We start from the raw sequence: 17,430 nt of genomic DNA, 5'->3' as shown, positions 1-17,430 counted from the left end.
AGGATCCGTTGAACTGGGAGAGACTCCTGCCCAAAGAACTGAGCCCAGAGACGAAGACAGCGGAAGAAGAGTTCAGCATCATGCCGAGCCCGAAATTCATTGAGGTGAGGGCGTAAGGGTATGAAACTAAGGCCTTTGCTGAGCACTGAACGCTCAGCATCGGAGAGGGGAAGGTCAGGGGGTATAGTGAATACACGGCTGGGGTTGGGATTGGAAGATGGGGTGGGGGCGGAGGGACGGGCAGGGGTGGAGGGTCCTAGATGGGTGTTGGTGTCGATGAGTTGTTGGAGCTTGCGTTCCTTAGCACTTGAGAGAAAGAGAAAAAGTTTCTTGTTCCGCAAGAATGACCCAAACCTCCCTGTCGCTTGCCATTTTAACACCCCTCCCTGCTCTCTTGCCCACATGTCTGTCCTTGGCTTGCTGCATTGTTCCATTGAAGCCCAACGCAAACTGGAGGAACAACACCTCATCTTCCGACTAGGCACTTTACAGCCTTCCGGACTGAATATTGAATTCAACAACTTTAGGTCTTGAACTCCCTCCCCCATCCTCACCCCCTTTCTGTTTCCCCCTTCTCTTTTTTTTCCAATAAATTATATAGATTTTTCTTTTCCCACCTATTTCCATTATTTTTAAATATTTTTAAATCTTTTATGCTCTCCCCACCCCCACTAGAGCTGTACCTTGAGTGCCCTACCATCCATTCTTAATTAGCACATTCGTTTAGATAATATCACCAACTTTAACACCTATGTGTTCTTTTGTTCTATTATTGTTGACATCTTTTGATGATCTGCTTCTATCACTGCTTGTTTGTCCCTACAACCACACCACCCTCCCCACTTCTCTCTCTCTCTCCACCACCCCCCCACCCCCCCCCCCCCCCCACACACACACACACACACCTTAAACCAGCTTATATTTCAACTCTTTCTTGGACTCGAACTCAAGTTCTGTCGAAGGGTCATGAAGACTCGAAACGTCAACTCTTTTCTTCTCTGCCGATGCTGCCAGACCTGCTGAGTTTTTCCAGGTAATTCTGTTTTTGTTTATGTGAAGAAAACCTGTTGGGGTCAATGTTTCACTTACAGTTACACTTCTCAGGGATGTGACTGCAACATTGAAGGAGGAATTAGTGTCCATTCTGACCCCCACCCAGAGGACATTCTGCACACTCTCCAACCTCAGTGCTTCCTCCAAGTGATGTTCAACATGGAGGAAGCACTGATTCATCAGCTGAGGGAGGGCAGGACGTGGTCATCAGCAGGAGGTTTCCTTGTCCATGTTTGACCTGATGCCATGAGACTTCATGGGGCCCGGAGTCGATGTTGAGGACTCCCAGGATAACACCCTCCTGACTGTATACCACTGTGCCACCACCTCTGCTGGGCCTGTCCTGCCGGTGGGACAGGACATACCCAGGGATGATGATGGTGGTGTCTGGGACACTCTGTAAGAGATATACCCAGGGATGGTGATGGTGGTGTCTGGGACATTATCTGTAAGGGATATACCCAGGGACATACCCAGGGATGGTGATGGTGGTGTCTGGGACATTATCTGTAAGGGATATACCCAGGGATGGTGATGGTGGTGTCTGGGACACTATCTGTAAGAGATATACCCAGGGACATACCCAGGGATGGTGATGGTGGTGTGTGGGACACTATCTGTAAGGGGTATACCCAGGGACATACCCAGGGATGGTGATGGTGGTGTCTGGGACACTATTGGTAAGGGATATACCCAGGGACATACCCAGGGACGGTGATGGTGGTGTCTGGGACATTATCTGTAAGGGATATACCCAGGGACATACCCAGGGATGGTGATGGTGGTGTCTGGGACACTATCTGTAAGGGATATACCCAGGGACATACCCAGGGATGGTGATGGTGGTGTCTGGGACTTTATCTGTAAGGGATATACCCAGGGACATACCCAGGGATGGTGATGGTGGTGTCTGGGACACTATCTGTAAGGGATATACCCAGGGATGGTGATGGTGGTGTCTGGGACACTATCTGTAAGAGATATACCCAGGGATGGTGATGGTGGTGTCTGGGACATTATCTGTAAGGGATATACCCAGGGACATACCCAGGGATGGTGATGGTGGTGTCTGGGACATTATCTGTCAGGGATATACCCAGGGACATACCCAGGGATGGTGATGGTGGTATCTGGGACACTATTGGTAAGAGATATACCCAGGGACATACCCAGGGATGGTGATGCTGGTGTCTGGGACATTATCTGTAAGGCATATACCCAGGGACATACCCAGGAATGGTGATGGTGGTGTCTGGGACACTATCTGTAAGGGATATACCCAGGGATATACCCAGGGATGGTGATGGTGGTGTCTGGGACATTATCTGTAAGGGATATACCCAGGGACATACCCAGGGATGGTGATGATGGTGTCTGGGACACTATCTGTAAGGTATGATTCCATAAGGATCACTATGTCACTATGACTATGTCAGGCTGTTGCTTGACTAGACTCAGTGATGTCTGTGCTATGACTCAATTTCAACGTGCTTTATGTTCTCACATTCTGTCCCTCAATTATATGTTTAGTGGCGTGTGCTTGGATATTTAAATATAATTAGCCACTCTCACCAGTGGTCCTTAGACAGCATCTTCCAAACCCATGACCTCCACTACCTAAAAGGACAAGGGCAGCAGATAGATGGGAACATCACCACCTGGAAGTTCCGCTGCAAGTCACTCACCATCCTGACTTGGAAATATATCGCCGTTCCTTCACTGTCGCTGGGTCAAAATCCTGGAATTCCCTCCCTAACAGCACAGTGGGTGTACCTATACCACATAAGACCATAAGACGTAGGAGCAGAAGTAGTTCATTCGGCCCATCGAGTCTGCTCCGCCTTTTAATGAGATCATGGCTGATCTGATAATCCTCAACTCCACTTTCCTGCCTTCTCCCCATAATCCTTGATTCTCTTACTGATTAAAAGTCTGTCTATCTCAGCCTTGAATATACTTAATGATCCAGCCTCTACAGCCCTCTGTGGTAAAGAATTCCACAGATTCACTATCCTCTAAGAGAAGAAATTCCTTCTCATCTCTGCCTTAAATGGGTGCCCCCTTACTCTGAGATTATGCCCTCTGGTCCTAAACTCTCCCACAAGGGGAAACAACCTCTCAGCATCTACCCTGTCAAGCCCCCTAAGAATCTTATATGTTTCAATAAGGTCGCCTCTCGTTCTTCAAAACTGTTCACTATTCTAGGTGTGGTCTAACTAGTGCCTTGTATAGTTTTATCAAGACTTCCCTATTTTTATACTGCATTCCCATTGAAATAAAGACCAACATTCCATTTGCCTTCCCTATTACCTGTTGAACTTGTGTGTTAGATTTTTGTGATTCCTGCATGAGGACCCCCAAATCCCTCTGTGCTGCAGTTTCCTTCAGTCATTCTCCATTTAAACAATATCCAGCTCCTCTATTCTTCTTGCCAAAGTGCAGAACCTCACATTCTCCTACATTATATTCCATCTGCCACTTTTTTGCCCACTCGCTCAACTTGTCTATATCCCCCTGTAGACCCTTTGTGTCATACTCACCACTTGCCTTCCCACCTATTTTTCTGTCATGGACTGCAGTAGTTCAAGAAGGCACCCCCACAACCTCCTCATGGGCAACTCAGGATGGGCAATAAATGCTGGCCCAGCCAGCGAATTCCACATCCAGTGAATGACTCAAAATAGACTGTGCTGATGATTGAGAGCCTTGGGTTCAAATTTCAACCTGAAAAGATGTGAATGAGAAAAGGGGAATCTGAGCAGAAAATATCCTCGGAAGCTGCTGGGTTCTCCCAAGCTCTCAGAGGGTCACTAATTTCCTTCAGGGAAGGAAAGCGGTTGCATCAGCCCAGCTGGCCTGTTGATGCCTCCAAACAAGTGGGTCACTCTTGCTCAAAATTGTTTGGTCTGAATGTGCATCCACCTCACGAGAGCTCACTGTAATAGATTGTCCTCCTCAAACCCTCACACTGCGGGTTTTCAATTCACATAATTTCATGAGATCTGGTCTGAAGACACGTTTGAAGGAGGATGTGGTAAAAGAACAAAAAGAGTGTGAGAGTAGCTGTTCAATTAAGAACATTGTCATGTACAACTTGAAAGGAAACACAGAGAGCTGAGGTTTCCTGTACACACATCTTTGAAAGTGGCAAAGCAAATTCATGTAGTAGTGTAGGATCTGAAGTTTCAAAACACTTATGACTTGCATTTAGATACTTCCAACATAATTTGACACCTTGTGTTATGACCGGGATGGGAGGAATGCCCAGATTATCTAGTCCCACTACTCCACAGGGCGCACCATTAGTTTAAAAGTTTAATTCACTCACCAAAATGGCCAATTATTTACCTTTCTGTTACCCAGAATAAAAGAGACTTTGACCTGGCTTCTTTCAATAAACTCAGAATGATTGATTTATTAGAAACAAAACTTCTTTGTTAAAACACATTGCAAGAACTAGTTCCAGGACACCACTGTAGTAGTTCCTCAGGGTAGTGTCCTCGGCCCAACCATCTTCAACTGCTTCATCAACGACCTTCCTTCCATCATAAGGTCAGAAGTGGGGATGTTCACTGATGATTGCGCAATGTTCAGCACCATTCACAACCCCTCAGATACTGAAGCAGTCCATGTCCAAATGCAGCAAGATCTGGACAATATCCAGGTTTGGGCTGACAAGTGGCAAGTTTTCCAACACAGAAAAACAGTTCTCGAGTGAGAAGCACCCTGGGGATTTCCTGACTACCTGCCTGACACCTTTCTTCTGACTGATGGTCACCCATTCCCTCCCTGTCTGCACTTCCATAAGCTGTGGGGTGACCATGTCTAAAAAGGTGCTATCCACAAAACTCTCAGCCTTGTGGAGGTACCTCAGTGCTTCCAGCTGCCACTCAAGCTCTAAAACTCAGGGCTCAAGTAGCTGCAGCTGGTGGCACTTCCTGCACACTTGGTCGGTCAGGGCGCAAGGAGCGTCTAGGACTTCCCACATGTTGCAGGCGGTACATAACACGGGACTGAGCTGCCCTGCCATGCCTCTAGTGAAAAAAAACCCTTACTTTAAGTTAAATACATTTTAAAAATGTTAAATTATTTATGTGCTTTAAATAAAACTAGAACCCTTATCTTTCCATAGCTTAATCTATTTTAAACTGGAGAAAAACTAGAGAAAAACACTTACTCACTAATCAGCTCTCACCTTTGCGCTGACGTCGGTTTTTGTAGCTTCTCCACACTCACGCTGGTTCTGATCTCTTCACCGCTCTCTCGCGCTGTCCTGTGATGTCACTCTTGTTATTTTCAGCAAGGACTGACTGCAGGACACCCTTCCCAGACTGCTTCACTGCAATGCTGACTGCAGGACACTCTTCTTAGACTGTTTCACCGTGATGCTGACTGCAGGGCACTCTTCCCAGGCTGCTTCCCCGCGATGCTGACTGCAGGACACTCTTCCCAAATTGCTTCACCGCAATGCTGACTGCAGGATACTCTTCCCAGACTGCTTCACCGCGATGCTGACTGCGGGACGCTATTCTCAGACTACTTCACCACGATGCTGACTGCGGGATGCAATTCTCAGAGTACTTCACCACAATGCTGACTGCAGGGCACTCTTCCCAAACTGCTTCACCGCCATGCTGACTGCGGACACTCTTCCCAGACTGCTTCACCGCGATGCTGACTGCAGGACACTCTTCCCAGACTGCTTCACCACAATGCTGACTGCAAGGCACTCTTCCCAGACTGCTTCACCACCATGCTGACTGCAGACACTCTTCCCAGACTGCTTCACCGCGATGCTGACTGCAGGGCACTCTTCCCAGACTGCTTCACCACGATGCTGACTGCAGGACACTCTTCCCAGACTGCTTCACCACGATGCTGACTGCAGGACACTCTTCCCAGACTGCTTCACTGCCATGCTGACTGCGGACACTCTTCCCAGACTGCTTCACCGCGATGCTGACTGCAGGACACTCTTCCCAGATTGCTTCACCGCGATGCTGACTGCAGGATACTCTTCCCAGACTGCTTCACCGTGATGCTGACTGCGGGACGCTATTCTCAGACTACTTCACCACGATGCTGACTGCGGGATGCAATTCTCAGAGTACTTCACCACGATGCTGACTGCAGGGCACTCTTCCCAGACTGCTTCACCGCGATATTGACTGCAGGACACTCTTCCCAGACTGCTTCACCGCGATGCTGACTGCAGGACACTCTTCCCAGACTGCTTCACCACAATGCTGACTGCAAGGCACTCTTCCCAGACTGCTTCACCACCATGCTGACTGCAGACACTCTTCCCAGACTGCTTCACCGCGATGCTGACTGCAGGGCACTCTTCCCAGACTGCTTCACCACGATGCTGACTGCAGGACACTCTTCCCAGACTGCTTCACCACGATGCTGACTGCAGGACACTCTTCCCAGACTGCTTCACTGCCATGCTGACTGCGGACACTCTTCCCAGACTGCTTCACCGCGATGCTGACTGCAGGACACTCTTCCCAGATTGCTTCACCGCGATGCTGACTGCAGGATACTCTTCCCAGACTGCTTCACCGTGATGCTGACTGCGGGACGCTATTCTCAGACTACTTCACCACGATGCTGACTGCGGGATGCAATTCTCAGAGTACTTCACCACGATGCTGACTGCAGGGCACTCTTCCCAGACTGCTTCACCGCGATGTTGACTGCAGGACACTCTTCCCAGACTGCTTCACCGTGATGCTGACTGCAGAACACTCTTCCCAGACTGCTTCACCATGATGTTAACTGCCGGGTACTCTTCCCAGACTGCTTCACTGCGATGCTGATTGCACGACAGGCTTCCCAGACTGCTTCACTGCAATGCTGACTGCAGGACACTCTTCCCAGACTGCTTCACTGTGATGCTGACTGCAGGACACTCTTCCCAGACTGCTTCACCATGATGTTAACTGCCGGGTACTCTTCCCAGACTGCTTCACCACGATGCTGACTGCAGGGCACTCTTCCCAGACTGCTTCACCACGATGTTGACTGCAGGACACTCTTCCCAGACTGCTTCACCGCGATGTTGACTGCAGGACACTCTTCCCAGACTGCTTCACCGTGATGCTGACTGCAGGATACTCTTCCCAGACTGCTTCATCATGATGTTAACTGCCGGGTACTCTTCCCAGACTGCTTCACTGCGATGCTGATTGCACGACAGGCTTCCCAGACTACTTCACTGCGATGCTGACTGCAGGGTACTCTTCCCTAGGATACTCTTCCCTAGGAGCTAGGGCTCTTAGATGCCACACTTGGTCAAATGCTGCCTTGATGTCAAGGGCAGTCACTCTCACCTCACCTCTGGAGTTCAGCTCTTTTGTCCATGTTTGAACCAAGGCTGTAATGAGGTCAGGAGCTGAGTGGCCCTGGCAGAACCCAAACTGGGCATCAGTGAGCAGGTTATTGCTAAGCAAGTGCTGCTTAATAGCACTGTTGACGACCCCTTCCAATACTTTACTGATGATGGAGCGTAGACTGATGGAGCGGTAATTGGCTGGGTTGGATTTGTCCTACTTTTTGTGTACAGGCCATATCTGGGCAATTTTCCACATAGCCCGGTAGGTGCCAGTGTTGTAGCTGTACTGGAACAGCTTGGCTAGGGGCATGGCAAGTTCTAGAGCACAAGTCTTCAGTACTATTGCAGGAATGTTGTCAGGGCCCATAGCCTTTGCAGTATCCAGTGCCTTCAGCCGTTTCTTGGTATCACGTGGAGTGAATCGAATTGGCTGAAGACTGGCATCTGTGATGCTGGGGACCTCCGGAGGAGGCCGAGATGGATCATCCACTCAGCACTTCTGCCTGAAGATTGTAGCAAATGCTTCAGCCTTATCTTTTGCACTGCTGTGCTGGGCTCCTCCATCATTGAGGAAGGGGATATTTGTGGAGCCTCCTCCCCCAGTGAGTTGTTTAATTGTCCACCACCAAACACGACTGGATGTGGCAGGACTGCAGAGCTTAGATCTGATCCGTTGGTTGTGGGATCGCTCAGCTCTATCACTTGCTGCTTATGCTGTTTGGCACGCAAGTATTCCTGTTATATAGCTTCACCAGGTTGATGCCTCATTTTTAGGTATGCCTGGTGCTGCTCCTGGCATGCCCTCCTGCACTCTTCATTGAAGCAGGGTTGATCCCCTGGCTCGATGGTAATGGTAGAGTGGGAGATATGCTGGGCCATGAGGTTACAGATTGTGTTCGAGTACAATTCTGCTGCTGCTGATGGCCCACAGCATCTCATAGATGCCCAGCCTTGATTTGCTCGATCTGTTCGAAATCCATCCCCTTTAGCACAGTGGTAGTGCCACCCCACGCAAGTGTAAGGCAATGACCATCTCCAACGAGATAATCTAACCATCACCCCGTGATATTCAATAGCATTACCATTGCTAGATCCCCCACTGTCAACAACCTGGGGGTTACCATTGACCAAAAACTGAACTGGACTAGCCATATAAATACTGTGGCTACAAGGGCAGGTCAGAGGCTGGGAATTGTGCGATGGGTAACTCATGTCCTGACTCCCCAAAGACTGTCCACCATCTACAAGGCACAAGTCAGGAGTGTGATGGAATACTCCCCACTTACCTGGATGAGTGCAGCTCCCACAACACTCAAGAAGCTTGATACCATCCAGGACAAAGCAGCCCGCTTGATTGGCACCCCTTCCACAAACATTCACTCTCTCCACCACTGATATACATTAGCAGCAGTGTGTACCATCTACAAGATGCACTGCATGAACTCACCAAGGCTCCTTAGACAGCACCTTCCAAACCCATGACCACTACCATCTAGAAGAACAAGGGCAGCAGATAGATGGGAACATCACCATCTGGAAGTTCACCTCCAAGTCACTCACCATCCTGATTTGGAAATATATCACCATTCCTTCACTGTCACTGGGTCAGAATCCCAGAACTCCCTCCCTAACAGCACTGTGGGTGTACCTACACCACATGGACTGCAGCGGTTCAAGAAGGCAGCTCACCACCACCTTCTCAAGGGCAATTCGGAATGGGCAATAAAAATGTTGACCTAGCCAGTAAAGCCCCCATCCCGTGAAAAAGTTTAAAAAAGGCACTTTACAGCCTTCTGGACTCAATGCATTGAGCTCAACCACTTCAGACCATTAACTCTATCCACCCCAGCCAACTCACCCCACCTCCCCCTGTCCTATTTACCTTCACTTTGCAGTGTTTACTGTTAACTAGATTTATTTTTTCCTTCGTAATCATAAAAAGATAACAGCACAGAAAGAAGCCATTTAGCCTATCATGTAGGTGCTGGTCTCGTGCAAGAGCAAGAAAGGATTCTAGAATACATTTCCTGAAAGCATAATAGAAGCAGATTCAATAGGGATCTTCAAAACAAAATTGTATGAACAATTCACCTGGAAAAAATTAAAGATAACAGGAAAGGGTAGAGCATTGGATGGCACCAGCAAAGGGCTGACATGTATGGATGGGTGAATGGCCTCCTGTAGTGCTATATGATTCAATGTTTCTGCTGGATTCCAGTCAGGAGCAGGAACTGTGGCTGATTCCACCTCTCTCTCTGACCCAGGGTCACTAGACAGTGATCAGGAGCAGGACCCCTGGCTGATTTCACCTATCTCTCTCTCTAATCCAATGATCACTGGACAGTGATCAGGAGCAGGAGCCCTGGCTGATTTCCCCCTCTCTCTAACCCAGGGATCAGAGGCAAGAAACTGATCTGTTCCTTGATGTGTACTGCTTGTACACCATGAAGCAGTTTTGTTGAAGTTACAAGGAAGTATTTATTAACATTACTGATTTATGTACATATTTACAGTAGAGGGTACAGATATGGAGATGACCCCAAACCTATGTTGCTTCCAATCTATAGCCTGACTATAGCTCATGGTCATGTGACTTCTTACATCACAGTGTGGACGGTATTGTACTCAGTTTAATGTTAATCCCTTAGGTACCAGATCCCTCTACTGCACCTCCTCCCCTCCTCCCAAGTCTTTATCCCCTGGATATAGATTGACATCAGTTTATTTACAGTTTGCTTCAAGTCTTACATCACTTTAGGTCTTGTGTACTTAACTTTAGTGTTGCAACTATAAACTATTCTAACTCTAAACTACTTCCTAATTAACATTACAACATTAACAGTATACATTAATAATGTTCTTACTATCCCATCTCCCCCTTTCAAGTCTTTGACCTCAGAAAGTCAGGCGACCTGGAGGTCTTACAACCCTTCTATGTCTCGTTTGCCATTTGGTCAGGAGAGTGCCAGCCTCTGGAGGTGGTTTTGTTCTGATGGTGGCTCTGCCACCTGGGCTTTCTCATGAATCGTACTCCATCTTGTAATGGGGAAGCCTGGCCAAGGGGTGGGCGGAGGTTCCTCCTGTTGCCCCTGACTGTGCCCTCTGGCATTCCAATATGGTTGGAATGGGGTTGGTCCTTGTTTAGGTGCAGAGCCATGCCTTGATTCCCGAGGTCTGGGATCCAAACTTTATCATCCTGTTGTAGCTGTGGCAGGTGCTTGGTGTGATGTCGCAATTGTAGGCCGAGGCCTGCTTCTGTCTGTAGGCCAGCTCCTTTTCCCATCTGGTGACCAAACCTGGCAGGAGTTTCTTTGGCAGGATCTGAACATAAGAATATAAGAACTAGGAGCAGGAGAAGGCAATTCAGCCCCACCATTCAATACAATCATGGCTGATCTCATTTCGGCCTCAACTCCAATTTCCCGCCCTCTCCCCATAACCTTTCAACCCGTTACTAATTAAAAATCTGTCTATCTCCTCCTTAAATTTATTCAGCGTCCCGGCATCCACCGCACTCTGAGGTAGTGAATTCCACAGATTCACGACCCTTTGAGAAAAGTAATTCCTCCTCATCTCTGATTTAAATCTACCACCCCTTAGCCTAAAACTATGGCCTCTCATTCTAGAATGCCCCACAAGGTGAAACATCCGCTCCACGTCTACTTTGTCTATCCACTTTATCATCTTATATACCTCAATTGGATCTCCTCTTATCCTTCTAAACTCTAGCGAGTATAGGCCTAAACTGCTCAATCTTCCCTCATAAGACAAGCCCCACATCTCTGGAATCAATCTAGTGAACCTCCTCTGAACCGCTTCCAGTGCAACTACATCCTCCCTCAAGTAAGGCGACCAAAACTGTGCACTGTACTCCAGGTGCAGTCTCATCAATGCCTTGTACAGTTGCAACAACACTTCCCTATTTTTGTGCTTTATTCCTTTAGCAACAAATGCCAAAATTCCATTTGCCTTCCTTATTATCTGCGTACCTGCATACTAGCCTTCAGCGATTCATGCACAAGGACACCCAGATCCCTCTGCACTGAAGCATTCTGAAGTTTCTCTCCATTTAAATAAAAAGTTGCCTTTTTATTCTTCTGACTAAAATGGATAACCTCACACTTATCCACATTAAACTCCCATCTGCCAAATTTTGGCCCATTCACCTAATCTGTCCATATCCATCTGTAAATTTCTTATTTCTTCATTGCAACTTACTTTCCCACTTTTGAGGGTGCAGTCTCCTGTCCATCAGGAGCTCCGAGGGGGAGAGGCTGCACTGTAAGGGGGTTGGGCCTGTATGTAAACAACATGGTGGGAAAGTCTATGTTCTTCTTCAAAAGGGCCTTTAGCATGTGGACCGCTTGCTCTGCTTCACCGTTGGACTGGAGGTAGTTTGGGGAGCTGGTACAGTGGTGGAATCCGGCTACTGCTGCAAAAGGCACAAAATGTTGGTCAGTGAATTGGGGGCTGTAATCGGAATTGAGCTTATCGGGAATTGGCTGTGAGTTGAAAACATCTCCTTGAGTGCCTTGATGACCGTCTCTGTGGTGGTTGTGTAGAGTTTCTTTACTTCCACGCATCTGGACTGGTCATCCACGACAATCAGGAAGGATCTGCTGTTGTGGACAAACAGGTCCGCTGCCAGCCTTTACCATGGCCTGTCGGGGAACTGTGAAGGAATTAGTGGCTGTCTCTGGTCCTGGCAGTGCAAGGCACAAATGTGGCAATTCACAAGGGTCTCTCCTATTGCCTTGGAAATGCCCAACCACCAGAATGCGGATTGGGCCCATGCCCTGCATTTGGTGATATTGAGATGTCCCTGCTGTATCCTCTGGAGGGCGGTCACCCCCAGGAGGGGTGGGATGACCAGCCACTGTTTGTAACTCTTTTGAGTAAGCATCTTAGAGTACATTGTTTCATAATTCGCCATGGTGAGATTTGAACTCTTGATCTTGGGGTTACAAACCCAGTACCATAACCACTTGGCTATTTAGGCCAAGCAAGCCGCTGTTTGTCGACCAGCAGGTTGTGTATGACAGTTAAGTGGTTCTGTCTCTCAAACCATGCTTTGGCTGAATAACCACTTAGTCGCTGATGAGGCCATCCCTGTTAGCAGTAGGTGCAGGTGTGGGTGCACTCTTCATCACAGAGCTGTTCTTGGTGGAACGGTTGAAGCCAGGTCATGGATGCAGGATAGAGTGGCCTTGAGAAGGCCTCCTCTTCATTAACAAAGGCGATGTCATGGTTGGTCAGAGGTTCTGCGGTGGCCCTTGAAAAGGCATCAGCTGTCGCCTGACTCTTTCCCTGGACATAGACAGCCTCATACACCAAACACACGAGACGTAGGTGGAACTGCTGGATCCGAGAGGGCATCTTTGCTAACTCCTTCTCATTTGGCAAAGAGACCACTGGTTTATGGTCTATCTTGATGGTGACTTTGAGGACATTGAAGTAACCCAAAAAGTTTTTACCGGCTCATGTGACTTCCAAAGCTTCTTTTTCAATAACTCCTGAAGAGGGCTGCTCCTAGGCTCATGGATCAGCTGCAATGGTGGTGGGTAGGGCCAGGTTATGGTAGGCCAGGATGTCTGTAGAGAGCAGCATCTCCCTGATGCAGGCGAATGTCTAGTCTTACAGAGAACCCCAAACCCACGCTTGTCCTTCCTGAGTAGGTGTCTCAGTGGACCCGTGACCTGTGCCAGGTGAGGCAAAAACTTCACCAGGTCACTATGGCCAGGTGATGTTGAAGGTCCAGAACAGAGGAAGGAATAGTGACACTGGTGATAGCGTTGGTTTTCTGGGGTCTGCCGTGATATCACTGCTGCTGACAACATGGCCCAGGAACTGGATGATGACCATGAAACCATTGTCGATTGTCATAAAAACACACCTGGTTCACTAATGTCCTTTAGGGAAGGAAATCTGCTGGCCTTACCTGGTTTGGCCTACATGTCTATGTTCCTATGTGAGCCCCTCATCATGCTCTTGTGCCATGGCCCCAGAACCAGAACATCATCCCTGTGGGAACGGAGAATCCTCCTCAAGGTGGAGTTGTCTGAAGCTGCTGTTAACCTTTTTTTGAAAAACAGTGCTGTGTGAAAGCTTGGTCAGGCTCTTGTCCACTGAGACCATGGGGTGGGCCTGTCTCCCTGGCCACTGCGGTGTTAAGCTGTGTGAGGTTGACACAGATGCAGAGAGAGCCATTCGGTTTACAAACGGGAACATCCCTGAGCACCATGTGGTGGGTTTCTTCACTGTGGAAATGACTGCCAGATTCAGCAGGCTGGCATCGTACCTGAACCGGGAGGGGGTGAGGGACCTTCCTCAGAGTGAAGAGGCACGCTGGTTTGGCATCACTTCTGAGTGTAATTTTGTAGGTGTCCCTGAGGAGGCCCAGGCCTGTGGAGAGATTCAGGAACAGCTGTCTGTATTTTGAGCCTGGCTGTAGCTGGTTGACCTTGCCGATGCATAGTGGGAGGTTAAGCTCAATGCAGATGTCTCAGTTTAGTAGTGAGTAGGGGCTGTTTGGGGACCATGAAGAGAGTTACATGAATTAACTTGCCCTGTACTGCAGTGTAGCTTGCAGGGTGCCCTTGACCTTCGGGCAAAGTCCTGCTGTGTTGAGCAAGGTGCCCATCAGTTCGAGTTGCCATTGGAAACCTTTCAGGCAGGAAATTCCCCTGCACCAGAGTCTAATTTAAAATTGGTCAGATGGCCATTCACCAAGATGTCCATATTCCGGGATGATGTCGCCCAGGGAGAAAGGCTGGCTCTCTTACCGGCTGGTGGTTTCAACTTTATGGATGGCTGTCAGGTTCTCTGGGCGGTGCTGAGGTCGTGATTGGCACAGTTTACTGAAGTGTCCCTGTCAGTGGCAGTGGAAACATCTGGCAGCATTCGCAGGACATTGGTCCTTCCTGTGAGTGTGCTTTGCACCGCAGCACTGACACCCTCACTGGGCTGGTCGGTTGGGGGATGGCTTACCCTGGCTCGGATGGTCCCTGTGCTTGTGTAGTTTGTACCTGTCCCATGAAGTGCTGAATCCCCATAGGGTAGTCCAGCTTTACTCACACAACTCCGACAGTCTATTTGGCTGTATGGTCTTGTCGTAGGGACAGAAGCCTGTGGTTAGCAAGCTTGAAGCCTTTGTGCTGGGGTCTGGAATAAAACTGACCCTTGGAGAAATTTTCATGCAAAGTCTCCAGTTCTGAGGTTGTTTCAGGCCATGGGTAAGACACATTGGAGGTGATGGTGTAGCACTGAGATGCATTGATAAAATATTTTAATGCTTTGTGGCTGCTTTAAGAGTGAAGAGGATTTCAAGATGGGACCGATAAAGACGGGATTTTCGTGCACTTGGCAGTTTCTCTGCAAAATTCAAAATGGGGGCAGGGGACCGCTGCAGATGAAGGAGCCTCAAACTGGCTGTGGGATGGGTTGTTGCTGAGTGGCTGTGGGATGCTGCAGGCTGGGGGCTAGTTGGGAGCGCAGAATTCTCACTGGCTGAGAGGCTGAAGAAATACAAGGTGCTCGATTTGTTTTTCAACAAAAGATCCATGTTCGATCTCTCTTTTCTTCACTCGTTACGGTCCAGACTCGGCCCACCATGTGGGGAGGATGTCGACTTGGAGCTCATGCTCGCGATGAAATTCACATTGTAGTGTCTGCCTGACGCCGCATTGTTCACGGGGCTGGTTTGCCTGGAACTTTAAAAGGATTTTATCTCACGCTGCAGGCTGCTGGGGGGAGATAAAATCCTTTTTAGGCTCCAGGGATCACTGGACAGTGATCAGGAGCAGGAGCCCTGTCTGATTCCCCCCACCCCCTCTCTTTAACTCAGGGATCACTGGACTGCGACCAGGAGCATGAACCCTGGCTAATTTCCCCTCTCTCTCTAGCCCAGGGATCACTGAACAGTTATCAGAAGCAGGAACCCAGGCTGATTTCCAATCTCTCTTTAACCCAGGGATCACTGGACATTTATCAGGAGCAGGAACCATGGCTGATTTCCAATCTCTCTCTAACCACAGGTCACTGGCCAGTGATCAGGAGCGGGAACCCTGGCTGATTTCCCCTCTCTCTCTCTCTCTCTAACCCAGGGATCATTGGACAGTGATCAGGTGCAGGCACTCTGGCTGATTTGCCCCCTCTCTTTAACTGAGGAATGAGTAGACAATGATTAGGAGCAGGAACCATGGCTGATTTCCCCCTCTCTCTTTTTAACCCTGGGGTCATTGTACAGTGATCAGGAGCAGCAACCCTGGCTGATTCCCACCTCTCTTGAACCCAGGAGGCACTGGACAGTGATCAGGAGCAGGAACCCTGGCAAATTTCCCCCCTCCCTCTAAGCCAGGGATCACTGGACATTTATCAGGAGCACAAATCCTGGCTTATTTCCCCACTCTCTCTACCCCAGGAGTCACTGGAAAATGATCAGGAGCAGGAACTCTGGCTGATTTCCCCCCTCTCATTAATTGAGGAATGACTTGACAATGATCAGGAGCAGGAATCCTGGATAATTTCCTGGTTCTCTCTCTCTTTAACCCAGGGGTCACTGGACGGTGATCAGGATCAGGAACCCTGGCTGTTCCCCTCTCTCTCTATAACACAGGAATCCTTGGACGGTGACCAGGAGCAGCAATCCTGGCTGATTTCCCCTCTTTCTCTTTCTAACCAAGGTATCACCAGACTATCAGGAACAGGAACCCTGGCTGATTTCCCCCCTCTCTCTAACCCAGGGATCACTGGACAGTGATCAGGAGCAGAAACCCTGGCTGATTTCCTCTCTCTCTAACTCTGTCTGATAGGAAGGACTGAGTTGATGGTTCCCATTACTAACTCTCCTGGACTGTATGCAGTTTACAGACCTGGCAGTTTATTCTCTCTCCACATCGTCCAGCAGATTCATGTTTCCACGTCACAACCACACTTTGTTCTGTGGTCTGCAACTTTATTTTCCAATGCACATTGTATCTTGTTCCATCTTACAAAGCAACCTCTGCTGTTAAACCACATGTAAAGACACATGACAACTTGAAACTTAACTTTGAGAAGATAAATGCGGCAGCTTTTGACAACTCTGACCGAGTGTCACATCACCTGTTGATCATTGATTCAGTTTCCCGTAGAAACATTGATCTGGCTGATTGTGTCTGTTCTCCAGTTGAATGCTACTTCCCACCCCTTTGACTATGGTCCTGTTCAATACAAATATTTTTCACCTGCGTTGAGGGTTTCTGCCTCTGCCACTCTCTCAGGTGGAGGTTAGTAGTGGCCTGGGAGAAGGGGCCCACCACAGCAGATCTTTAACCCAGCGGTCAGTGGACAGTGATCAGGAGCAGGAACCCTGGCTGATTTCCAATCTCTCTTTAAGCCAGGTATCACTGGACATTTATCAGGAGCAGGAACCTTGGCTGATTTCTCCCATCACTTTAACCCAGGGGTCACTTGACAGTGATGAGAAGCAAGAAACCTGGCTGATTTCCTCTCTCTCTAACCCAGGGATCACTGGACAGTGATCAGGAACAGGAACCCTGGCTGATTCCCACCTCTCCTGAACCCAGGAGTCACTGGACAGTGATCAGGAGCAGGAGCCCTGGCTATTTCCCCTCTTTCTCTAACCCAGGGATCACTGGACAGTGATCAGGAGCAGGAACACTGGCTGATTTCCCCTCTCTCTCTAACCCAGGGATCACTGGACAGTGATCAGGAGCAGGAACCCTGGCTGATTTCCCCTCTCTTCCTAACCCAGGGATCACTGGACAGTGATCAGGAGCAGGAACACTGGCTGATTTCCCCTCTCTCTTTCTAACCCAGGGGTCACTGGACAGTGATCAGATGCAGGCACTCTGGCTGATTTCCCCCCTCTCTTTAACCGAGGAATGAGTGGACAATGATTAGGAGCAGGAATCTGGCTGATTTCCGTGCTTTCTCTCTCTCTGTAACCCAAGGGTCACTGGACATTTATCAGGAGCAGGAAATAAAAACAAAAAACTGCGGATGCTGGAAATCCAAAACAAAAACAGAATTACCTGGAA

The 17,430-nt window shown here is 48.8% G+C and overlaps 2 protein-coding genes across 2 annotated transcripts in view; one reads left to right on the top strand and one right to left on the bottom strand.

Annotated features, from left to right (window-relative positions):
• spef2 (sperm flagellar 2) overlaps positions 1-11,973 on the bottom strand; it is a 375,455-nt gene extending 363,482 nt beyond the window's left edge. The window contains exons 1-2 of the mRNA XM_041185381.1: positions 11,769-11,973; positions 10,399-10,711 (exon numbers count right to left, since the gene is read on the bottom strand). Coding sequence (XP_041041315.1) covers positions 10,399-10,711; positions 11,769-11,973 — 518 coding nt within the window. The remainder of the gene's footprint in view (positions 1-10,398; positions 10,712-11,768) is intronic.
• Positions 11,974-14,139: 2,166 nt separating this feature from the next.
• LOC121276836 (ribonuclease MC-like) overlaps positions 14,140-17,430 on the top strand; it is a 116,787-nt gene continuing 113,496 nt past the window's right edge. Inside the window, exon 1 of the mRNA XM_041185380.1 lies at positions 14,140-14,207. Coding sequence (XP_041041314.1) covers positions 14,140-14,207 — 68 coding nt within the window. The remainder of the gene's footprint in view (positions 14,208-17,430) is intronic.

The sequence above is a fragment of the Carcharodon carcharias genome, chromosome 4, assembly GCF_017639515.1.
Source record: "Carcharodon carcharias isolate sCarCar2 chromosome 4, sCarCar2.pri, whole genome shotgun sequence".
NCBI classification, from domain to species: Eukaryota; Metazoa; Chordata; class Chondrichthyes; order Lamniformes; family Lamnidae; genus Carcharodon; species Carcharodon carcharias.
This window is presented reverse-complemented; position numbering and strand designations above follow the sequence as displayed.